The sequence below is a fragment of the Salvelinus fontinalis genome, chromosome 34, assembly GCF_029448725.1.
Source record: "Salvelinus fontinalis isolate EN_2023a chromosome 34, ASM2944872v1, whole genome shotgun sequence".
Lineage (NCBI taxonomy): Eukaryota > Metazoa > Chordata > Actinopteri > Salmoniformes > Salmonidae > Salvelinus > Salvelinus fontinalis.
The window spans coordinates 2,633,866-2,660,453 of NC_074698.1; the positions used below are offsets into that span (position 1 = coordinate 2,633,866).

Below are 26,588 nucleotides of genomic sequence, written 5' to 3' on the forward strand. Positions count from 1 at the left end.
AGCAGAGGACTGCCGTTTCAAAGACAAAATTTGTCACAAATGCAGTAGAAGGGGGCACATTCAAAGAGCATGCAGAGCAAAATTCAGTCACAACAGGAAAACTGAGAAAATTAAAGGGTCTGTGAATGCACTAGCAGAGAACAGTGGCAGTGATTCAGATGAACGATGAATTGGTACAATGGAGTTAAACACAGTGACTTCTCCCAGCAGTAGCATAATATGGGTGACACCAGATATCTAAGGCAAACCCCTCAAAATGGAGCTGGACACAGGATCTGCAGTGTCTATAATTTCCACTACTGTCTACAATGAGCACAAGGCTATCAAGCTGAAGAACAAAAATGTGTTGCTGAAGACCTACTCAGGAGAGAGATTGAGCCCAATGGGGGCGTTGCAGGTCAGAGTGAGTTATGGGGGGCAAACACAGTAGTTACAGCTGTATGTGGTGCCCGGAACTGGCCCCCCATTATTTGGCAGGGAATGGCTTTCAAAAATAAAGCTGAACTGGTGTGATTTGAAAATGCTCCACACGTTCCAGTCCAAAGAGAAAGACACAGACCAAACACTGGAACACTTGCGGAAGAAATACAACACAGTGTTCAGTGATCAGATGGGAACAGTAAAAGGCTTCACAGCAAAACTTGTACTGAGAGATGACGCAACCCCAAAATTCTGCAAAGCCAGATCTGTTCCATACTCCCTGAGACCAAAGGTGGACGCGGAAATTGATCGCTTGCAGGATACAGGGATCCTGACGAAAGTGGACAGAAGCGAATGGGCCACACCCATAGTTCCTATTGTGAAGAAAGACGGGTCTGTTAGAATGTGTGGGGACTTCAAGGTAACTGTGAATTCAATGTTGCATGTGGACCAATACCCCTTGCCACGTCTGGAGGACATCTTTGCTGCACTAGCTGGTGGGAAACACTTCAGTAAAATCGATCTGAAACAGGCTTACCTGCAGATACCGGTTGAAGAGAGCTCCAAACAGTACCTGGCAATAAACACACACAAAGGTCTATACAGGTATAACCGCCTGGGTTTTGGCATCGCATCGGCCCCAGCCATTTGGCAACGAACTATTGACCAGATTTTGCAAGGAATCCCAGGAACCCAGTGTATCCTGGATGACATGATCATAACAGGACGCACCGACAAAGAACACCTGGCTAACCTGGAAGAGGTCCTGAAAAGACTGAAAGAGTATGGTCTACAGGCAAACTTACAGAAGTGTGAGTTCTTCAAAGACAAGATTGTCTTCTGTGGACATGAAATTGACCGCAATGGATTGCACAAAACACAGGACAAAATCGAGGCAGTGGTACAGGCACCACGACTACAAAATATCACAGAAGTGCGATCTTTTGCGGGACTGATCAATTACTACAGAAGATTCCTCCCAAACCTTTCAGCAGTACTCCAGCCTCTAAATCAGCTCCTGGAAAAGAATAGGACATGGCGGTGGACAGAACAGTGTGAAAATGCATTTCTGGAGGCGAAACGGCTCATCACATCTGAACAGGTCCTGATGCATTACGACCCTGAACTGCCAGTGAAATTGGCTTGTGATGCGTCCCCTTATGGCCTAGGGGCCGTCCTTTCACACACACTAAAAGATGGGTCAGACACTCAACCTCAGCTCCGTACCACCCTGCCACCCTGCCACCAAACACTGGGCTGGCAGAACGCTTTGTGCAAACCCTAAAGCAAGGACTCCGTGCAGCAAAACGAGACGAAGGGACTTTGCAAACAAAACTGGTCAAGTTCCTGGTCTCCTACCGAAACATCCCACATGCCACGACAAATGAAAGCCCAGCCGCACCGATGTTCGGGAGGCCTCTCCGCACACGGCGGAGAGGCCTCCCGAACATCATGAAGCCTAACAGGCGTAATGAAGTGCTGAACAAACAAGCAAACAACAACTCTCCGGTGGCCGGGAGCGCCATCTCCAAACAGGACAGGAAGTGATGGTGCGAGACTACAGAGGAGGAGGGAAATGGACAAGAGGGACCGTACATACACAAACGGGACCCAGAACTTACCAGGTTCAAGTGAGCCCAGACATAATGTGGCGGCGTCACATTAACTAAATGCATTCCACGGAAAACAGCACAACAATCGAGAGAGAACAGGCACAGAGAGCTCCTGAGAGTGACACACAGGGAACTGTAGAGGGCGGTGGAGCATTAAAGAGACCCCAGGCTGAAAGAAGGGAACGTGTTGATGAAGGTGCTGCTATAGCAGAACCTATAAGGGAGCAAGCACACACTGAGGATGTTCAGGAGCCTCCAGACAATCCTAGGCGCTACCCAGAACGAAGGCACCATCCACCAGACAGACTGGACTTATAAACAAACAAACAAAAACTAACTGTTCAAGTTCAATTTAAAAGATGTAAAATAACTACAACAAGTTCTGGGAAGTGTTTCAGTTGTGGTTTGGTAAAAGTAACTCTGATTGTATAAGAGAAGGAATGTTATGTTCTGTTAATTACTGATGTCCCCTTTAAGAATGGAGCACCCTTGGTCATGCTCAGTGTTGTTCTATGTTATTCTGGTACTAACTGATTCCAGTAAAATGTGAAGCTCCAGTACCATTCTTGTATTCAGAGTCTTTCTTATTATATAAATAAGTAATAAGAGCTAAGACACTACAGTATTAAAGATTATTATACTTGATTTACGATTTTTGGTCTAAAATTACTCATTCCATGATAAACAAACAACCTCCAATGGCGCTGTAGCCTGGCAGCGTGCTCTGTATTTGGGCCTACAGTCAGATTCAGAATGCGCTCCGTCATCATAGCCACTTCATTACTTGACGACTTTTGACTTTAAAAATGAGTGCTGCGAAAATGAGAAAAGTGGACTCTGAATGTTGTGTGTTTAAAGAAGAATTGAGAGCAAAATACTTTTTTACTAATATTGGACATAAGGCTGATATGCCAAGAAAGTGTTGCAGTTTTTAAGGAATATAATCTCAATCATCATTTTTCAAGCAAGCATGAGATGTAGCTCCAAACACACCAAGACAGTCGTGAAGAGGGCACGACAAAACCTTTTCCCCCTCAGGAGACTGAAAAGATTTGGCATGGGTCCTCAGATCCTCAAAAAGTTCTACAGCTGCACCATCGAGAGCATCCTGACCGTTTGCATCACCACCTGGTATGGCAACTGCTCGGCATCTGACCATAAGGCGCTCAAGATGGTAGTGCGTATGGCACAGTACATCACTGGGGCCAAGCTTCCTGCCATCCAGGACCTATATAATAGGCGATGTCAGAGGAAAGCCCATAAAATCATCAGAGACTCCAGTCACCCAAGTTAGACTGTTTTCTCTGCTACCGCACAGCAAGCGGTACCGGAGCGCCAAGTCTAGGACCAAAAGGCTCCTGAATAACAGCTTCTACCCACAAGCCATAAGACTGCTGAACAATTAATAAAATGGCCACCAGACTTACATTGACACCCCCTTTTGTTTTGTACACAGCTGCTTCTCGCTGTTTATTACCTATGCATAGTCACTTCACCCCTACCTACAGTACATGCACAAATTACCTAAACTAACCTGTACCCCCGCACACTGACTCAGTACCGGTACCCCTGTTTATAGCCTCGCTATTGTTATTTTATTGTGTTACTTTTTACTTTATTTTATTTGGTAAATATTTTCTTAACTCTTCTTGAACTGCACTGTGGTTTAAGACCTTGTAATAGCATTTGACTTTCAATGATGCGCCATCTCTAATGAACCATTGAAAGTGACAACAGAAAAGTACAAAGATCTTTTATAGCCAAGATACACCCTTCTCAACTTACATGACGAACCACAGATCTTAGGAACAGTTCACAAAGGGACTTTATAATTGAGAAAGGAGTATCCCTTAGCCAGATAACATTCACTATAAATTATCGTTCAGTTCACCTTAGACGAGGTTCTAATCCCGTTCCTGGTATTTCATAGCACAAAAACACCATCTCATCCAATGGCATAAATCAATTGTCAACTCTAGATACGTCCATCTCAAGTAAACCCCTTCTTGACCCCTCTTCTAGACAAACTCACTGAGGGGAGTGAGCCTCTAGGTCATACACTATCCCAGCATAAGTGCAACATCAGAGGACATACAATGGTTCCAGACACTGCCCTACACCTCCCCCCAATGCGAAAGGAGGGAGTGACTTGCGCACAGACATTGTGGAGACAAGTAATTGGAAAAAATACATAATCAATATTTAAAAGAAAATAAAGAATCAAATCCCTTCAATGTCGAGTACCTTAGCTTATATGTAAGCTTTCTCCCTTCGGAAACTAAGTTTACAACCTTTATTCTACAAGACAGACTTGCACATGTTTAATCACACAGAATAATACATCGTTGAGGAAAATAAAAAATAAAAAACTGAACATAGGAATGCTCCCTAAGTTACAGGAGAACCAGTGTCTAAACACAGGCCTCATCACAACAGAAAGGACAGTCATCCCTCTGAGTCCTCATGCTCAGAATTGGGGTACTCACCATCAGAGATGTAGTCAGGATTAGAGAAAAGGTCAGGGAAATAATTCATTTTCCAAATCATAATTAAAAACCCAACTAATTATCCAACCAAAATGTAGAATGACATTGATCAATGATTCAAATTGGTCCTATCACTCAAAGTAAAAACTCTATTTAATACACATCGACATTGGCAGAATGTACATTTATAATAACATCCAGTATAATTATCCCATTACAATCACTCAATTAGTATTTGGTAGCATTGCCTTTAAATTGTTTAACTTGGGTCAAATGTTTCAGGTAGCCTTCCACAAGCTTCCCACAATAAGTTGGGTGAATTTGGCCCATTCCTCCTGACAGAGCTGGTGTAACTGAGTCAGGTTTGTAGGCCTCCTTGCTCGCACACACTTGTTCATTTCTGCCCACAAATCTTCTATGGGATTGAGGTCAGGGCTTTGTGATGGCCACTCCAATACCTTGACTTTGTTGTCCTTGACACAACTTTGGAAGTATGTTTGGGGTCATTGTCCATTTGGAAGACTCATTTGCGACCAAGCTTTAACTTCCTGACTGATGTCTTGAGATGTTGCTTCAATTTATCTACATAATTTTCCATCTCATGATGCCATCTATTTTGTGAAGTGCACCAGTCCCTCCTGCAGCAAAACACCCCCACAACATGATAATGCCACCACCGTGCTTCGCGGCTGGGATGGTGTTCTTCAGCTTGCAAGCATCCCCTTTTTTCCTCCAAACATAGCGATGGTCATTATGGCCAAACAGTTCTATTTTTGTTTGATCAGACCAGAGGACATTTCTCCAAAAAGTACGATATTTGTCCCCATGTGCAGTTGCAAAACATAGTCTGGCTTTTTTTATGGCGATTTTGGAGCAGTGGCTTCTTCCTTGCTGAGCGTTCTTTCAGGTTATGTCGATATAGGACTTGTTTTACTGTGGATATAGATACTTTTGTACCTGTTTCCTCCAGCATCTTCACAAGGTCCTTTGCTGTTGTTCTGGGATTGATTTGCACTTTTGCACCAAAGTACGTTCATCTCTAGGAGACAGAACGTGTCTCCTTCCTGAGCGGTATGACGGCTGCGTGGTCCCATGATGTTTATACTTGCGTACAATTGTTTGTTCAGATGAACGTGGTACTTTCAGGCGTTTGGAAATTGCTCCCAAGGATGAACCAGACTTGTGGAGGTCTAAAAAAAAAAGAATCTGAGGTCTTGGCTGATTTCTTTTGATTTTCTCATGATGTCAAGCAAATTTGCACTGAGTTGAAAATTTAGGCCTTGAAATACATCCACAGGTACACCCCCAATTGACTCAAATTATGTCATTTAGCCTATCAGAAGCTTCTAAAGCAGGGGTGTCAAACATACGGCCCGCGGGCCGGAACCGGCCCCCAAGGAGGTTCGATCAGGCCCGCAGGATAATTTGAAAGTGGAAAAAATGCATGAAAGACATGGAATTAATATTTTTAATTCGCTGCAATTCATGGATTATCCGCTAAGGGGCGCACTCTTTCCATCAGAGTAGAAGACAAGCCGCATCACTGAGACAGACTGAAAACAGCAGACGGTATCAATGCGCCATCTGCTGCTTGTTACGACGTTGTTAATACCTTGGTCTCTACCTCTCCGCTACACCCTCATTAGCCAAAATGTCGTTATCCAAACGGAGAAAAGTAGATAAGGAGTGTAGAATTTTCAAAGAAAAATGGACCACGTCCTATTTATTTACAGAGATGCACGGAAAACCTTCGTGCTTGGTGTGTTTGCAACAAGTTTCGGTATTGAAGGAATATAATATTTGACGCCACTACGAGACTCATCACAGCGAAAAATATGACGGCTTGCAAGGACAACTGAGAAGAGATAAGATTAACGAATTGCTGGCGGGTCTGAGGAAACAGCAGTCAACTTTCATCCAGAGCCGAGAAGTCAGTGAAGCAGCGGTAAAAGCCAGCTACCTAATTGCTAGCGAAATAGCATTAGCATCGAAGCCGTATTCCGACGGTGACTTTGTTAAACGATGCATGATGAAGGCGGCTGAACTTGTATGTCCCGAGAAGCGACAAGCTTTTGCCAATATTAGCCTGACGAGGAATACTATAGCAGAGAGGATTTCGGAACTATCGGCAGATTTAGACAGTCAATTGAAACAGAGAGTCAAGTCATTTATTGCATTTTCCGTGGCAATTGACGAGAGCACTGACATCACAGACGTGGCCCAACTGGCCATATTTATTCGAGGAGTTGATGAGACATTGACTGTTACTGAAGAGTTTCTTGAGTTGGTGCCAATGATGGACACCACAACAGCCGAGGACATTTTCGGCTCTGTCGTTGCTGCATTGGACAGAGTTGGAGTCGACTGGTCCCGCGCTGTCAGCCTGGCTACAGACGGCGCGCCATCCATGGTCGGAAAGAAAGCAGGTGTCGCGACAAAGTTCAAAGACAAAGTACAAGCCCTTAATGGAGGAGATCGTTTCTGGACATTTCACAGTATTTTGCACCAGGAGGCATTGTGTTGCAAGTCGCTGAAAATGGACCACGTCATGGAGGTGGTTGTTCGCACTGTAAATTTCATCCGGTCCAGAGGTCTGAACCATCGTCAGTTTGACAAACTTCTCAGCGACAGCAACATTACCCACAGCCTGCCATACTACACTGAAGTGAGATGGTTAAGCCGAGGCGCTGTGCTGAGGCATTTCTTTGATCTACGAGAGGAAATCGGACAGTTCATGGAGAAAAAAGGAAAACCGGTGTTGGAATTACAATCTCAGGAAGGGCTACGGGACCTTGCATTCTTGGTTGATATTACTGAACACTTGAACAATCTGAACAAAATGTTGCAAGGCCGCAAAAAAGTTGTCACACAGTTTTCTGACAACATACATGCATTTAAGTTGAAGCTGACTTTGTGGGAGATGCAACTGGCAAATGGCAACCCTGCTCATTTCCCCTGTCTGAGAGATGTGTGTGTGACCAGACCTGATGCGGACATGAAACGGTACAAAGACAAAATTGCAGGACTACTGCGGGAGTTTGAGAAACGTTTTCAGGTATTTGGTGAACTTGAGACAGAATTTTCAGTTTTTCGCTCACCTTTCACAGTTAAAGCTTCTGATCTGCCGGTCGAAATTCAGCTAGAGATAATTGATTTGCAGTGTGATGCAGATTTGAAGGGCAAATTTGCCTCTGTAGGTCTGGACAGATTTTATCAGTATCTACTACCAGGGTACCCCAAATTAACAGCCCTGGCTGCTAAAATTTTGTGCATGTTTGGGACAACCTACCTTTGTGAACAAATTTTCTCAGTGATGAATATCAATAAAACAAAAATGCGTTCAAGGCTCACAAACAAGCACTTAAATGACATTCTGAAAGTGACAGCTAGTCAGGACATGACACCTGGTGTTGATGCACTTGTACAGGCCAAAAGATGCCAAGTTTCAGGAACAAATACAAGTCCAGACTAGACTAACACCTTTAAAATGCTGCCTTAGATACTGTTTGCATTGAAAGAATACAGCTCTGTGAAGATGAATCCTTACTGTGGTGATTTAAAAAATGTGCACTTTAATGTTAGTCAGCAGCTTCAAAACAAAAGTTGTGTGATGGAATTCTACTGTTCATACAACTCCATAAATTTTCAGTATGTATTGTATGTGTATGTATGTTTCATGTATGAAGTTTACAGATTTACAGGACAGGCGAACACTTTCTTCATTACACATTTAAAATCACTCTCCTTAGTTTGTAAGGTGTACGCAGGGATTACATTTAGATTTTATATGCGTATGTGTAAGTGGTTTAAAAATTCCTTTCTTTAAAAGTCTCATTTAATCTTAAAGTGCATTACTATATTTTTCAGTACCAATTAAAGTTTTGTGCCTTTGTACAATCAGTGGGATCAGTTGCAATGCATATTTGTGAATGATAAAAGTAAATTGCACATTTGTCTAAGGAAATATGAGGTGTTTCATGAAATGTTTTGTAAAAGGATAGTTCATTAAATTTCAATATTTTCCTAATGTTCTTGTGCTTCTTTACACCAAAACAAAGGAAAGACATGATATTTTGGTTATTTATAGCAGAGTATGGTATAATTTTAATGGTCCGGCCCACTTGACATCTCCCTAGGCCGTATGTGGCCCACGATGCGAAATGAGTTTGACACCCCTGTTCTAAAGCCATCACATAATTTTCTGGAATTTTCCAATCTGTTTAAAAGCCCAGTCAACTTAGTGTATGTGAACGTCTGACCCACTGGAATTGTGATGCAGTGAATTATAAGTGAAATAATTTGTCTGTAAACATTTGTTGGAGACAAATCTACAAAGTAGATGTCTTAACCGACTTGCCAAGACTATAGTTTGTTGACAAGAAATTTGAGGAGTGGTTGAAAAATGAGTTTTAATGACTCAACCCTAAGTGTATGTAAACTTCAACTGTACATAACCACACATTTCTGGTCTGCATTTCAAATGTCTTTTTTTGTAAATACCCTATTTCAATATGATCATCATCGCTCTCCCTCCTCCCTCATATTCTCCCTCTCTCACAATTGTTCCTCCAATGTCTGTATTATAAATAAAGTGCAGCATTGGGGGCATTCTTCCCACAGCTGTAACCACGGTAACTTCTCTCCAGCACTGCTCCCCACTTTGTCTCTGTCTGCAGCAGTATGTCGTGCTAGGTGTAGGAGAAGCTCCCTTGTTTTCTTCACCTCAATATGACCAGTCATTTCCCCGAAGCTGCATGGCGTTGACTTCCTGTCTGCACAATCTTCGCTCTTGAGAAGATAAATAAAAAAAGAGAAAAAACGTAGTTCCAGGGAAGGGGGTGCAAGACAGAAAGACCTACAGAGAGAAAGGGAGAAAGAAAAGGGGAGGAAGAGAGAGAAGGAGAGACAAAGAGAGAATGGGGAAACAGTGAGAGAGAGCGAGAGAGAGAGTGGGGCGGGATAGAGTGAAATGTTCTGCGATTGAATGAGAGTGAGAATGAGACAGAGAGACTAGAAGAGGAAACCTTTTTGACTGCCAGCATTTTGTGGACCGGTCAGGATACACCATATGACAGACTACTGGTATCCTTTGAAGGAGCAGGAGGGAAAAAGCGTGGAGGGGTGAGAAAGAAAACAAGAGGCTAGAGACAAAATGGCTACATTCTCCACTGGCTCTGAATTTGGTACTGGTAGGTGAGTTTAGTTCTGTAGCTCTGCTCCTCTATGTTTCGCTACAGATATTAATCTGCACTCTTCCATGGACAATCCCAACAGGAGCTACTGTCAGTTATAGCTCTCTCTTCTGTGGCCATCTGACAGCATAGACATTAAAACAGGAAATTATCTTTTACTCTCTGCCTTGGAGAGCTCAAATGGAGAGTCCAAATATCTGCCAGTCGTTGTCGTCTCCGACAGTTGAACCCTTCTGTCATCTCCCGGAGCGTAGGCTTCTGTTGCTGGGGGGACCAGGAGCTGGGAAGAGCACCACAGGGAATGCCATCCTAGGTGAGGAGGTCTTCCAGACTGGGACAGAGACTGTCCACAGCACCGTTGGCCACGGGGAGGTCTGCAGGAGGCGTGTCACCGTGGTTGACACCCCAGGCTGGATTATACCCCATGACTCAGCGGATGATACCACCGGGGTCCCGCCAGAGCGGGCTAGCAAGGAGGGACCATGTGTCGGTGCCACCCTCTGTCCCCCAGGGCCCCACGCGCTCCTGATGGTGGTCCCTGTGTCACAGCCCTTCACAGAGGGCCACAGGAAGGCAGCAGAGAAGCAGCTGGGTCATCTAGGAGGAGGGGCCTGGAGGTCCACCATGGTGCTCTTCACTGGGGTTGACCAGCTACCTGAGGGGATGTTCGTAGAGGAGTTCATTGCAGCTGGGGAGCACCTTCAGTGGCTGGTGGAGAGGTGTGGTAACAGATACCATGGCCTGGATAGTAACACACAGCAGAGTGGGGATGACAACACGGTGAACACACAAGTTCAGGAGCTGCTGGAGAAGGTAGAGGAGCAGGTTAAGGAAAACCATGGCTGGTATTTTGCAGTAGACGAACTGATTCTGCTAGAGGAAGAGCAGGCAAGGAAGGCGGTGGAAGAGAGGCGGATGAGAGAGGAGCGGGAGGAGAGGGAGAGGCAGAGGCTGCGGATGGTCGGAGGGCCTCCCAGAGGTGACCAGCTCTTATTGCCTTCACTCTTAGAAGAAAGGGTTTCAAAAGGGTTCTCCAGCTGTCCCCATGGGAGAACCATTTGAAGAACCCTTTTGGATTCCACGTAGAACCCTCTGTGGAAAGGTTTCTACATGGAATCCCTAAAGGGGTTGGGACCTAAAAGGGTTTTTAACAACGGTTAATTTAATAACACCGGATAACGTTGTTACAGGGTTCTGCCACGGGGACACCTGAAGAACCTTTTTAAATATAACCTGCTTTTCTAAGAGTTTTGTATACTTGGCATAATAGTTCATAAAAGTTCATAAAGGTTTGAATAAATAACATACACGTTATAAAGCTTTCTATCTCTCCCTGTCTCTCACAGAGCTGAGGGTCCTCTTGCTGGGCTGGAAAGGAGTGGGAAAAAGTTCTGTAGGGAACACCATCCTGGGCCGTCGGGAATTTGAGTCGGGGACAGAGACGGAGCAGAGCCTTAGGAGGCAGGCCGAGGTAGCCGGACGCAAGGTCACCATTGTTGACACCCCCGGCTGGGACTGGTTCTCCATAAGACGCACCAAGAAACACGTCAGACAGGAGTCAAAGCGAGGGGCCACCCTCCTCCGGCCTGGCCCCCACACCCTTCTCCTGGTGCTGCCCATCATCTCCACCCTCACTTCACGCAAGAGGCGGACCCTGGAGGCCCACCTGGAGTGCCTGTTTGGTGATAGGGCGTGTCTCCACACCATGGTGCTGTTCAGCTGCGGGGATTGGCTGGGCCGAACGCCCGTCGAGGAGCACATTCAGAGGGGAGGTCGGGAGCTCCACAGGTTGTTGGAATACTGTGGGAACTATTATCACGTGGTGGACAGCAAGTTGCCGGGGAAGGACACAAGGAACATCTCAGATCTGCTGGACAAAATAGAGGAAATGATCAGAGAGAACGGTGATGAGGCCTTCTTGCCAATACAGAGTAAGTATACAGTAGATGATACTGACCCGCTATCTTCTTTCCCTGCTGTCATTAATTCACTTCTGGATGAAATTCATGTACACTACCATTCAAAAGTTTGGGGCCGCTTAGAAATGTCCATATTTTTGAAAAAAAAGCAATCGAACTCACAAAATGCTGATGCTCCAGACACTCAACTAGTCTAAAGAAGGCCAGTTTTATTGCTTGTTTAATCAGATCAACAGTTTTCCGCTGTGCTAACATAATTACAAAAGGGTTTTTTCATGATCAATTGGCCTTTTAAAATGATAAACTTGGATTAGCTAACACAATGTGCCACACATGAGCGATGGTTGCTGATAGTGGGCCTATGTACGCCTATGTAGATATTCCATTAAAAATCTGCCGTTACGAGCTACAATAGTCAGTAACAACATTAACAATGTCTAAACTGTATTTCTGATCAATTTGATGTTATTTTAATGGACACAAAATGTGCTTATCTTTCAAAAATAAGGAAAATAAAGTGACCCCAAACTTTTGAACAGTAATGTATGTTGTTATGATTTTTTTTGTCAAGCATTTTTTTGTTATACAGTGCATTCGGAAAGTTTTCAGGCCGCTTTACGTTTTCCACATTTTGTTACGTTACGGCCTTATTCTAAAATGGATGAAATAGTTTTTTTCCTTCATCAATCTACACACAATACCTCATAATGACAAAGCAAATACAGGTTTTTAGAAATGTTTGCAAATGTGTAAAAGAAAAAAACTGAAATATCACATTTACATAAGTATTCAGACCCTTTACTGAGTGCTTTGTTGAAGCACCTTTGGCAGTGATTACAGCCTCAAGTATTCTTGGGTGTGACACTACAAGCTTGGCACACCTGTATTTGGGGAGTTTCTCCCATTTTTCTCTGCAGATCCTCTCAAGCTCTGTCAGGTTGGATAGGCAGCGTCACTGCACAGCTATTTTCAGGTCTCTCCAGAGATGTTCGATCGGGTTAAATTCCGGGCTCTGGCTGAGCCACTCAAGGAAAATCAGACTTGTCCCGAAGCCATTCTTGCGTTGTCTTGGTTGTGTGCTTAGGGTCGTTGTCCTGTTGTTAGGTGAAACTTCACCCCAGCCTGAAGTCCTGAGTGCTCTGGAGCAGGTTTTCAACAAGAATCTTTATGTACTATGCTCCGTTCATCTTTGCCTCGATCCTGACTAGTCTCTCCGTCCCTGCTGCTGAAAAACATCCCTACAGCATGGTGCTGCCACCACCATGCTTCCACCACCATGCTTCACTGTAGGGATGGTGCCAGGATTCCTCCAGACGTGATGCTTGGTATTCAGGCCAAAGAGTTCAATCTTGGTTTCATCAGACCAGAGACTGAGAGGCCTTTTACTGAAAAGGCCTGATTGTTGGAGTGCTGCACAGATGGTTGTCCTTCTGGAAGGTCCTCCCATCTTCACAGAGGAACTCTGGAGCTCTGACAGAGTGACTATCGGATTCTTGGTCCCTTCCCTGACCAAGGCCTCCCCCAACCCGATTGCTCAGTTCGGCCGGGTGGCCAGTTCTAGGAAGAGTCTTGGTGGTTCCAAACTTCTTCCATTTTAGAAAGATGGATGCCACTGTGTTCTTGGAGATCTTCAATTCTGCAGAAATGTTTTGGTACCTTTACCCAGATCTGTGCCTTGACACAATCCTGTCTAGGAGCTCTACGGAAAATTCTTTTGACCTCATGACTTGGTTTTTTTGCTCTGCTCTGACATGCACTGTCAACTGCGGGACCTTTACATGGACAGGTGTGTGCCTTTCCAAATCATGCCTCAATCAATTGAATTTACCACAGGTGGACTCCAATCAAGTTGTAAAAACATCTCAAGGATGATCAATGGAAACAGGATGCACCTGAGCTCAATTTCGAGTCTCATAGCAAAGGGTCTGAATACTTACGTGATTAATATATACACACATATTTGCAAAAATTGCTAAAAACCTGTTTTTGCTGTGTCATTATGGGGTATTCAAATCAAGTCGAATAAAATGTTATTGGTCACATACACATATTTAGCAGATGTTATTGCAGGTGTAGTGAAATGCTTGTGTTCCTAGCTCCAACAGTGCAGTAGTGTCTAACAGTACAGTATTATCTAAAAACGATTCAGTACAATAGACACAAATCTAAAAGTAAAAGAATGGAATTAATATATAAATATTAGATTGAGCAATTTCGGAGTGGCATTGACTAAAATACAGTAGAATAGTATTCAGTACATACATGAGATGACCACGTTTCAGGTAAGACCCAGATGCAGACAATTTCGAAGTAACAACAGTTTATTAATCCAACAGGGGCAGGAAAAGACAGGTCAAGGGCAGGCGTGGGTCAGTAATCCAGATAGGTGGGGCAAAGGTATAGGATGGCAGGCAGGCCCAGAGTCAGGGCAGGCAGGAAAGGTCAAAACCGGGAAAACTAGAATACAGGAAAAATCGAGATACAGGAACAGATCGAAAAATGGCTGGTAGGCTTGACGAAACAAAACGAACTGGCAACTGACAAACAGAGAACACAGGTATAAATACACAGGGGATAATGGGGAAGATGGGCGACGCCTGGAGGGGGTGGAGACAATCACAAAGACAGGTGAAACAGATTAGGGTGTGACAGATGAGTAAAGCAGTATGTGAACATTATTTAAACATTATTAAAGTGGCCAGTGATTCCAAGCCTATGTATAGAAGGCAGCAGCCTCTAAGGTGCAGGGTTGCATAACCGGGTGAAAGCCGGCTAGCGATGGCTATTTAACAGTCTGATGGCCTTAAAATAGCTGTTTTTCAGTCTCTCTGTCCCAGCTTTGATGCACCTGTCCTGACCTCGCCTTCTGGATGATAGCGGGGTTAACAGGCCGTGGCATGGGTGGTTGATGTCCTTGATGATCTTTTTGGCCTTCCTGTGACATCGGGTGCTGTAGGTGTCCTGGAGGGCAGGTAGTTTGCCCCCTCTGGAGAGCCCTGCGGTTGCGAACGGTGCAGTTGCCGTAACAGGCGGTGATACATCCCAAAATGATGGTTTGTGAGGGTTTTAGGAGCCAAGACAAATTTCTTCAGCCTCCTGAGGTTGAAGAGGCACTGTTGCGCCTTCACCACACTGTCTGTGGGGTGGACCATTTTAGACCGTCAGTGATGTGTACGCCAAGGAACTTGAGGCTTTTCCCCTTCTCCACTGCGGTCCCGTCGATGTGGATAGGGGGGTGCGCCCTCTGCTGTTTCCTGATGTCCACGATCATCTCCTTTGTTTTGTTGACGTTGAGTGAGAGGTTCTTTTTCTGGCACCACTCTCCCAGGGCCCTCACCTCCTCCCTTTAGGCTGTGTCGTCATTGTTGGTTATCAGGCCTACTACTGTTGTGTCATCTGCAAACTTGATGATTGAGTTGGAGGTGTGAGTAGCCACGCAGTCATGGGTAAACAGGGAGTACAGGAGGGGGATGAGCACGCACCCATGTGGGGCCCCTGTGTTGAGGATCAGCGAAGTGGAGGTGTTGTTTCCTACCTTCACCACCTGAGGGTCATCTGACAGGAAGTCCAGGACCCAGTTGCACAGGGCGGGGTTTCAGACCCAGGGCCCCAAGCTTAATGATGAGCTTGGATGGTACTATGCTGTTCATTGACTATATTGTGAGCTATAGTCAATGAACAGCATTCTTACCTAGGTATTCCTCTTGTCCAGATGGGATAGGGCAGTGAGCAGTGCGATGGCATCGTCTGTGGATCTATTGGGGTGGTAAGCAAATTTAAGTGGGTCTAGGGTGTCAGGTAAGGTAGAGGTGATTTGATCCTTGACCAGCCTCTCAAAGCACTTCATGATGACAGAATTGAGTCATTTTGTTCAGTTCCCTTTGCTTTCTTGGGTACAGGAACAATGGTGGACATGTTGAAGCAAGTGGGGACAGCAGACTGGGACAGGAATATGTCCGTAAATACTCCAGCCAGCTGGTCTGTGCATGCTATGAGGACGCGGCTAGGGATGACGTCTGTGCCGGCAGCCTCGCGAGGGTAAACACGCTTAAATGTCTTAGTCACGTCAGCCACGGAGAAGGACAGCCCACAGTCCTTGGTAGCGGGCCACGTCGGTGGCACTGTGTTGTCCTCAAAGCGGAAGAAAGTGTTTAGACTTCGGTGTCCGCGATGTGGCTTGTTTTCCCTTTGTTGTCCGTGATTGTCTGTAGACCATGCACCTACGTCTTGTGTCTGAGCCATTGAATTGGGACTCCACTTTGTCTCTGTACTGATGTTTTGCCTGTTTGATTGCCTTACTGAGGGAATAACTACACTATTTGTATTCGGCCGTATTCCCAGTCAACTTGCCATGGTTAAATGCTGTGGTTTCCGCTTTCATTTTTGTGCGAATCCTACCATCTGGTTTGGGTAGGTTTTATTAGTCACAGTGGGTACAACATCTCCTATACACTTCCTGATGAACTCAGTCACCTTATCCGTGTATTCGTCGATGTTATTCTCAGAGGCTACCCAGAACATGTCCCAGTCCGACTGATCAAAACAATCTTGAAGCATGGATTCCGATTGGTCAGACCAGCATTGAATAGACCTTAGCACGGGTACCTCCTGTTTGAGTTTCTGCCTATAGGAAGGTAGAAGAAAAATGGAGTCCTGATCAGATGTGCCTAAGGGAGGGCGGGGAAGCGCCTTTTAGGCATTTCGAAAAGGTGAGTAGCAGTGGTCCAATGTTTTGATCCAATGTACTACAGTGGTCCAATGTACTACCTTCAATGTGTTGCTAGAACTTCGTTAGCATTTTCCTCAAATTTGCTTTGCTAAAATCTCCAGCTACAATAAATGCGGCCTAAGGATATGTGGTTTCCAGTTTGCACAAAATCCAGTGTAGTTCTTTGAGGGCCGTTGTGGTATCGGCTTGAGGAAGAACATAAACGGCTGTGACTCCCAAGAGAATCCCCTTGGGAGGTAATACGGCCGGCATTTGTTTGAGGTATTCTAGGTCGGGTGAACCAAAGTACTTGAGTTTCTGTATGTTATCACAATCGCACCATGAGTGGTTAATCATGAAACATACACCCCCTCCTATTTTCTTTATTTCTGCCTGCGCAATGCACTGAGAACCCAGATGGCTGAATGGACGGGGACAGTAATATCCCGAAGGAGACCCTCGCCCTTAGCTCGTCTACTTAATTATCCAGAGACTGAACATTAGCAAGTAATATACTCGGTAGATGGTGTGCACGCCTCCTGAGTCGGACTAGAATTCCACTCCGAATACCTCTTATCCAGCCGGCGGTGTTTTGGAGCAGCCTCTGGAAAAAGTTAAATTGTCCTGGGGGGTATGAACAAATGATCCAATTCGGGAAATCATATTCCTGGTCGTAATGCTACCGCCGCTCTGATATCCAAAAGTTATTTCCGGCTGTATGTAATAACACAAAACCTTTTCTGGGCTAATAATGTATGAAATAACACACATAAAAATACCGCGAAGTTGCTTAGGAGCTAGAAGCAGAGCTGCCATATATGTCGGCGCCATCTTACTTGTGTTTAGATTGCCATGGATTTTTATTTATTTAATCAATTTTAGAATAAGGCTGTAATGTAACAAAATGTTGTCACAAGCCGGCTCATAGCCTGTGACAAAAATGAGGGGACACGAACAACAGGTATAGGCCAATTTAAAAGTGTTCTTTATTATTAAACAAACTATGAACTTAAACTAAGAAAAAGGAATGAGGTGTGGATGTATCATAATGTAAGGTGTATGTAAAGTGCATGGGTGCATGAATATGTGTGTGTGAACATGACTGAGTGGAACCTATGCAAAACTAAAAAGGAACAAACAAATCATGAGCATACCTGGAGGAGCAGAGAGAGAGAGAGCAAGAGAGACAGAGGTGATTAGTAAGCAGTTTTATACCCTGAGCCCAGGTGGCTCCAATCACTTAACGACCCTCCTCTGCCTGCAGGAGGAACCGCCCCCTGCACTGCAGAGGAGGAGCCGTGACACCCCCCTCCTTAAAATGAGGGTCCCACCCTCAACCCAACTTCCTCCAACATAATCAAAATAATTCAAATTTCCCCAAAAACAAATAAACAAAAAAAATACCAATCCCGGCTCCTAGCAGTAGCCCCGTGTCCCCCAGCTGACTGTCCGCCCCTCAAACTCAGCAGCCCTGGTACCTGGGGAGCAATTTAAGAGAAAAGAGGCGCAGACAGCCCGTAGGGGTCAGCAGAGAAAAGATACAAGCTAGGTTAAAGGAGCACGGGACAGAGCATCAGCAATGATATTATCCTTACCACTAATGTGCCTAATATCAAGGTTGAATGGTTGCAAGAACAAAGCCCAACGCATCAGGCGCTGGTTGGGGTTTTGCAGGGACCTCAGAAAAACAAGTGGGTTGTGGTCAGTGAACACAGTTAAAGGGGTCAAACCCGAACCAACATAGACCTCGAAGTGCTGTAAAGCCCAAATGAGACCTAAAGCCACCTTTTCAATTACTGAATAGTTTTTCTGATACTTATTAAATTTTCGGGAGAAGAAACTGACTGGACACTCAACCTTGTCGTCATTCTCCTGGAGAAGCACAGCCCCAGCACCGATTTGACTGGCGTCTACCTGCAATTTGAAAGGTTTCCCAAAATTTGGTGCTGCCAACACAGGTGCCAAACACAAAAAAGTCTTAACTGCATCAAATGCCTCTTGACACTGGGTGGACCAGATAAATTCAGCCTTGGCCTTCAACAGATTGGTCAGTGGGGACACTACTACCGAAAAGTTTTTACAAAAAGCACGGTAGTACCCCGCCATTCCCAGGAAGCGCATCAGTTCTTTCTTTGTAGAGGGCTGTGGGAACTGCTTCACAGCCTGAACCTTGGCTTCCACGGGACAGACAAATCCCTGACCAACAACCTTGCCTAGGTATGTGACTGTAGCTTTGGCAAACTCACATTTTGCCAAATTAATAGTCAACCTGGCCCACACCAGTCTTTCAAACAGGCCTTGCACTCTCCGAACATGCTCCTCCCAGGAGTCTGAGTAGACGACCACGTCGTCCAAATACACGGCACACCCTTCCAGACCTGAGACCACCCGATTCATTAGCCTCTGGAAGGTGGCTGGAGCATTCCGCAAGCCGAAAGGCATCACTTTATAAGAGAACAAACCAGATGGAGTTATAAAGGCAGCAATCTCACAAGCTCTTTTGGTAAGGGGTACTTGCCAATATCCCTTTAAAAGATCAAATTTGCTAACATACTTTGCTGACCCAACTTGATCAATACAGTCCTCCATCCTAGGAAGAGGGTAAAGGTCTGCTTTAGTAACATTGTTAACTTTTCTATAATCAGTGCAAGGTCTGAAAGTAGAATCAGACTTTTTGACCAATAGACAGGGTGAAACCCAATTTGAACAACATGGCTCCGCAATACCATTGTCCAACATATACTGCACCTCTGTTTCCAGTTTCAATCTCTTCTCCTCAGACACACGATAAAATCTCTGTTTGATAGGCTTAGCATCTCCGATGTCTATATCATGTTCAATTAAGTGGGTTTGCGATGGAGTGTCAGAAAACAAAACAGGGTAGTTTCTAATAAGAGCTACCAATTCATCACGTTTCTCAGAGTCTAAATGATCTACCAAAACCCCAAGGTTTTGCAAAGTCTGGGAGTTTTTCAACCGTCCTTGTAGGACCTCATCTGAAACTTTAACTTCCTCTTCTCCCCCCTCCACCAAATTAAAGCCACAAGATGCAGGGACTGGGTCAGCAGTCAACACTGACCTCACTGCTGGAGTGCCTTCAACTTTGCTTAGATCACGGGAGTGAGAACATTTTAACAGGTTCACATGGCATAATTTAGAGGACTTCCTATGACTAGGGGTTTCAATAAGATAGTTCAAATCTGACACTTTACGCAACACAGTGAAAGGACCACAGTATTTTGCCTGAAAAGGTGAACTTACAAGAGGCAGAAGAGCAAGTACCCAATCACCGGGACTAAACTCACGCAGCTCAGCCTGTCCGTCATATTTCAATTTCATTTTCCGCTGAGAACATTTTAGTTTTTCTTTCGCTAGTTCACCAGCCCTATACAACTTCAACCTAAAGCCATTTACATAGTCAATAAGGTTCCGAGGTGGTTCCTCAGGCAAACAACCATCCTGCAACACTGCTAAAGGCCCACGCACCTTATGGCCAAACACTAAGTCATTTGGGCTAAACCCTGTGCTTTCCTGCACTTCTTCACGAGCAGCTAGTAACAGCCAAGGTAACCCCTCCTCCCAGTCGGCAGACAGTTCCGTACAATATGCACGAAGCAAGGATTTTAAAGTTTGATGAAAACGTTCCAAAGCTCCCTGGCTCTGGGCATGGAACGCAGTAGACTTGTTGTGTTTAACTTTAAGCTGTTTGAGAACCTGAGCAAATAAATGAGAGGTAAAGTTAGACCCCTGATCTGACTGGATGGTTTTTGGAATCCCAAATGTTGAAATAAATTGAGTTAAAGCTTTAACTACTGATTTTGAAGTTATGGTACGCAAGGAAAAAGCTGCCGGATATCTGGTTGCTTGACACATAACAGTTAATAAGTAGCTATGACCTGACTTGGACCTTGGTAATGGCCCAACACAATCGATAATAAGATGCTCAAAAGGTTGCCCTACGGCTGGTATTGGATACAACGGTGCAGGCTTTACAACCTGATTTGGCTTGCTTGTGCGCTGACACGTATCACAAGTTTTAATAAACTGAGATACATCCCGCTTTAAACGTGGCCAGAAAAAATAACGAAGTATGCGATCATAAGTTTTACGAACACCCATATGACCTGCCACATCACCATGTGAAGTTTGCAACACTTTATTTCGCAAAGTAGTAGGTACAACTATTTGAAAGACTGGTTCTCCTAAACCCTGATCATAGTGTGGAACCCATTTCCTGACCAACAGCCCATCAAGAAGAAAATAACACTGAGCACTATTCCTCACCACTGAATCAGGAACCACTTTATCAAACAGATCAGCCAAAGTAGTATCAGCCTTTTGCTCAGTCATCAATGAATCTCTAGAACTAGTCAACTGTTCTGTCTGGAGTTTGACTGGCAACTCAAGACTTTCTGGCCTACTCTCAATCTCCTTACGAGAGGCTGCGCGGGTAACCGCACAAACTGGAAATACCTCAGGAGACACACAGTTCTGATCCGGAGATTCCCTTGCAGGGGACACTGAAGGTTGCTTCTTACAGATGCTTAATTTGCCATTTGCCCACACCTTACTACCTGCCAAGTCATTCCCTAAAATCATGTGGACTCCCTCTACTGGCAACTGGGGTCTAACCCCAACATCTACATCACCCTCTACTAGACCACATTTTAGGGTAACTTCATGTAAAGGACAAGAGAATGGAACTAAACCCATACCACATACCATTACACAACGGCCAGTATCAGACTCTTTAGAGAACGGCAAAACAGATTCCAGAATAAAAGAATCTAAAGCTCCAGTGTCTCTTAGGATCTTGATTTTAACATTCTGGTTGCCATCTACCAGGGACACTACACCATCTGAAATAAAGGCTGAAAAATCACAGCGGGAAAACTGAGAATCAAACTCAACTAGTGGCTGAAATAGCTCACCCTGGTGGTCAGAGGCTGTAACAGGAGCTGCCATCATAGCAGGTTTAACTTGACCTGACTGTTTTGAATGAAGCCGAGGACAATCTTTCTTCCAATGTCCTTCAACTAAACAGTAGCGACAAGTATTAGCATTAACCGGTGCTTTAAGTCCTCCAGACCCAAACTTCTGCTGAGGCCTTTGGAAAGATGCCCCCAAGAAAGGTGACCTACTATTCCTAGGAGTAAAGTTATTCTTATGGTACATGTCACTGTTTGACTCAAAATGGCTTTTATGTGTTAGCCTGTACTCATCTGCAAGGATTGCTGCATCACTTGGAGACTTAACTTTACGTTCATTCATGTATGTAGCAACCTGGTCAGGAACAGAATTTTTTAACTGTTCTAACACAATCAAATTAGACAGACCCTCAAAAGTACTAACTTCAGAAGCTGTACACCAACGATTAAATGCAGAAGTCAAATCACAAACAAACTCAGAATAGGTTTGTGAATCTAACTTTTTCCTGTAACGAAAACGTTGACGATATGCCTCTGGCACAAGCTCGTAGACATTCAGAACTGCTGATTTAACTTTAGCATAAACTTTACTGTCAGCTACACTCAGTGCTGCAAAAGCCTCACGTGCTTTACCTGTAAGTACACATTGCAACAACATAGTCATGTCCAAATCTGACCAAGCTCTAGCTTCCGCAATACGCTCAAATAAAGTAAAGTATGTGTCTGGATCTGACTCATCAAATTTAGGCAACAAACGAAGATTCTGTGAAACATCAAACTGTGGTAGTCTTTCCGGTCTATTAGCATTTCTCAATCGCTCCATCTCTAATTGCATTTGCAACAGTTCCCTCTGCTGCTCAAAAGTTAATGAAGGGCTAGACTGAAAATTTGCACCCTCACTACTAGCAGACTGACCGCCAAAAACACCCATTTCCCTAAGACCCTGCTTTAAGCTAGTTTTAACAGTCTCTTTAATTTTTTTATCAACAATCTCAATCTGATAATGTTCAGCAATTTCAATTAACTGCTCCTTAGTACACAACTCTAAGGCTACCTCTGAAGGAGCTTGAACAAAACTACTCAAAATGGAAGACATTTTCCTCAACCAATACAACTATAACAAATGCTCAAAAAAACACAACTCACCTGCTGTCAGTCTGGGTTCAAGGACAGGAGCCACACCCCACTATCCTCCAAAAACTACTAACTAACTGGCCCTGGTCTTCGTGCAGTCACATGTGGTGGGGTTTTATGCACACAAAACCAGTGGAGTGGAAAAGACAACCAGAAACTGGCGGCCCTCCCATAACCACGGAGGTGCTCCCGAGCCGATGTAGGGGAAAAGGGAAAGGGATGCTCTACCCACGTTCACTGCCACCTAAAACAAAAACACCACAAGCCTCCTATTGACACTTGCTGATATGCCTGAACAGGAGAGGACTCCCACCTGAACAAACCCAGAAAAACACAGAGTGAATTGCTTAGCTACCAAGCTAACTGAACCAAAAGAACACATGGCTCTCAACTCTCTCTTAAACAAAATTGGCCCAACCAAAACATCCACTCAAACAAAAAAAATTGTCCATCTGAACTAAACTAACCCAAGTTAACTACTATCCCGGATGAGCCCCCACTTGTCACAAGCCGGCTCATAGCCTGTGACAAAAATGAGGGGACACGAACAACAGGTATAGGCCAATTTAAAAGTGTTCTTTATTATAAACAAACTATGAACTTAAACTAAGAAAAAGGAATGAGGTGTGGATGTATCATAATGTAAGGTGTATGTAAAGTGCATGGGTGCATGAATATGTGTGTGTGAACATGACTGAGTGGAACCTATGCAAAACTAAAAAGGAACAAACAAATCATGAGCATACCTGGAGGAGCAGAGAGAGAGAGAGAGCAAGAGAGACAGAGGTGATTAGTAAGCAGTTTTATACCCTGAGCCCAGGTGGCTCCAATCACTTAACGACCCTCCTCTGCCTGCAGGAGGAACCGCCCCCTGCACTGCAGAGGAGGAGCCGTGACAATGTGGAAAAAGTCAAGGTGTCTGAAAAACTTTCCGAAAGCACTATATGTAGACACTGCCGGAGGTAATGAATATGAGGTTGAAAAGTGGCATAGTTGCCCTTTAAAATCCTTAAGAGCCTATTGACACACCCATATAAAAAAATCCCATCAAAATCTGTCAGTTTAAGCTAGAAATATCAGTTTGTTTTGCAAGGGATGTGTCTCAATCCACCGCTTCTGCCTATGTCGGCCTTCCGCATCTGCGGTGGAAGGTAGCCGAGCTACAGCGGTATTTGTCAGACCATGAGACATCCCGGAAATCGGTCTTCTCCCATAAACGTCTGTGGCATCCGAGCGAGTTTGACCTAACTATTATGACCACCGTATGGAAGGGGGAGACTCTTGTAAACCCGATGGTGTCCTCTGTTTTTTCTCTACGACCCCCACAAGTGTCACGGGACTCGTCTGAAGGTAACCCGTACAAACAATTGGAAGTATGGAGGTAGTTTTGTGCCAACAAAAATAAAAGGGTAAATATAAGTTGAAGAAACAAACATATTTCCTGAGGTTTCTTAAAAATGACACACTTCAAAACCTTATTCCTTATGATTTATTTTTTTGCCAGTCTTTTTTGCCATTCATGAATGTGTTATTCAATGTGTTCCTATGGGCTGTAGTACTAAAGGCCAAATTCAATATTTTATCAAATTATTTTAACATTCTAACCCCCCCCCCCCCCCCCCCCCGAGGATAAGTTTTGAGATAATTGGGATCTTTTGTGTTTGACAGTGGATGAAGAAAGCCCTGAGTCGTCTGAGAACAACAGCCCCGAAGAGGACTGTAGCAGAGGATGCCAGCTCCAGTAGTGACAAGGGCACATGCTTACCTACCGTAAGGTGGACACGTTCCCGCACCCCAAGCCAAAACATTCACATTTTAAAGTGACCTGGTGTAGAACTACACTGGAAATGAAATGAAAGAACACAACTATTCACACAACTTGACTTTTTTCAATGGAAAATGTCAAGGGTGTGAAGATTTTCTGAAAGCACTGTACATGTATTCAAAGTAGTTGGGTCATTCTTGAATTTCTGTGGCATTTGCGATCATGAAAAACACAAATAATTGTACATCATTCATGTTTTTGTATATATTGAACTGTTTATCAATGATAAAACATAATGCAAGACCTTTATACTGCATGCAATAGTTAGGGCAAGCACATCGACCCAGTATAGAGTTGTAGTGACATAATTTGGGCATTCAGAGATATCTATTATTTTGAATGCTAGATTGTACAGTTCAATGAAAACAAACAAACAAAGGCTATTAAAAGAAGGAAAATAATGTATATAATAAAAATTTATATTTACACCAAAATATATGGGGGATTGGAAATGATGCCGATAATTACATTGATAGAAGCCACACTATCTGCAATATTAAAGCTGATCTCATTACTCATTACAAAGTTATACAAGGTAACAGTAAACATGTTGTCCCCCCACGAATGATACAGCCTTGGGCCAATTAGTAACAACAATTCAAACAAGGGTAACACTTTATTTGAAGGTACACATGTTAGCCACTAATTTCTAGTTTATAAGTATGTATATAAGTAGCTTATAAGGCCTTTATTGTGTTATTAGCCATACATAAGGCTTAATTAAGTGATTTGTTATTCAAACATTATAAGGCATGTAATACTGGCCAATCCTTAATAACCTCATAAGCTATAATAAAGTAATAGTTATTGTTAATAAATAGCAAGTTACACAAGAAAATGTCTCAATGTGGTACTAACAAGGGCATAGTACCTCAATATGTGTGTGACCATTTTTTTACTTGCGGATTTTCCCCCCCCATTAAAAATCCATTAAGGACCTCATTGGACAGGAAGGGGCACACCTCCCTCATATATACCATACAGCCAACATTCAAGTTACATTTTTATGTAAACAATTAGCAACTCAACTTCCAAATATAGTTACATACATGTTGGCTTTATTGCATAGAATGTGGCATACTTACTATGACTGTGATATGGGGTTACCTCACCTGATGTGGTCACCTCAATTGAAATGTAAATGAAGGACAGTTACATTGTGTGAGCAAAATTATTCATCATATAACTTTAGTCAATTATTTTTAAAGTGTTAAAGACTTAATTTACCTAAAATCTGTCATTGGTGTTACCGTCATTGGTGTTACTGCTCCTACTGGTGGCACAATTCTATCATAATGGTAGAAATGATTTAAAGTCATTAAGCTGCCATAAAAGTTGATTTGAAATGGGAAGGTGTACCCAAATACATTTAAATAATTAATATCTAGAGAATGGACGTTTCCAAAATCCCCAAATGCCACAGCAATTCAAGAACGACCCAGTTGTCATTGTTTCCCTCAAGGAGTTATGGTAATTATAAATGCAACTACACATTATGAATACATTGTCTTAGAAATGCATGTGTGCTGGGCATCCTAAAGATAAAAGGCACTCTTAAAACAATCACATCAATCGAATCATTTTACCAGACTTTGGCTTGTGTCGTCAGAACAATACTTAACTGGACTGTAGTAATGGATGTTCTGTGAGACAACACTGCCGTGTATTATTGAAATCTAACATTAACTTTTTAGTTGAAATATCGCAACTCTGACACTTCTAATGCTTTACTGAATGTTTTATACAGTAGTGCATTGCAGAACACATACTTAAACATACATGCACATGATGTTATTTTAATGTTTAATTGCACTGAAATTCATGGAAACAACATGTGGCAAAATATATTAATACTTTTTTGGGGTCTTCCCTGTTTTGCATGTTATTTTGGTATTAATACGTGTTACATATCAGTTTGCAAACAATGTAAAAAATACATATATCATTCGTTAATAAAGCTGCATACACGCATGGTCTCTTTTTTGTTTTCTTGAGGAAGGCAGCTCCAAAATGCAGGTGTTTCAGCCTAGCTCAGTGCTTTCTGTGTTGGTGGGGCGAGCCAGCAGAAAATAGGAGCATTTGCGCCGTGATTGGCTCTGTGTTCTGTCACTCATGGGGACAGTAAGTCATCGCCAAGTTGTAGTCCTTAGTAAGGGTAGACATCTGTAACGGCTGTCTAATTCCTCCTCCTCAGATGAGGAGAAGGAGTAAGGGTCGGACCAAAATGCAGCGTTGTATGCAGACATGATGAATATTTATTAAGGAAAAAATGAATACGGAAAACACTCGGAAAATACAAAACAACAAAACGAACGTAGACAGACCTGAACTAGAGAACTTACATATACACGAAGAACGCACGA

At 43.7% G+C, this 26,588-nt stretch overlaps 1 protein-coding gene across 1 annotated transcript; it reads left to right on the forward strand.

Annotated features, from left to right (window-relative positions):
- Positions 1–9,166: 9,166 nt before the first annotated feature.
- On the forward strand, positions 9,167–26,201 carry LOC129832860 (GTPase IMAP family member 8-like). Its single transcript, XM_055896930.1, has 3 exons — positions 9,167–10,690; positions 11,058–11,642; positions 24,069–26,201. The coding sequence occupies exons 1-3, from the start codon at positions 9,892–9,894 to the stop codon at positions 24,143–24,145; spliced, it is 1,461 nt and encodes a 486-aa protein (XP_055752905.1). The 5' UTR covers positions 9,167–9,891; the 3' UTR covers positions 24,146–26,201.
- The last annotated feature ends 387 nt before the right edge of the window (positions 26,202–26,588 follow it).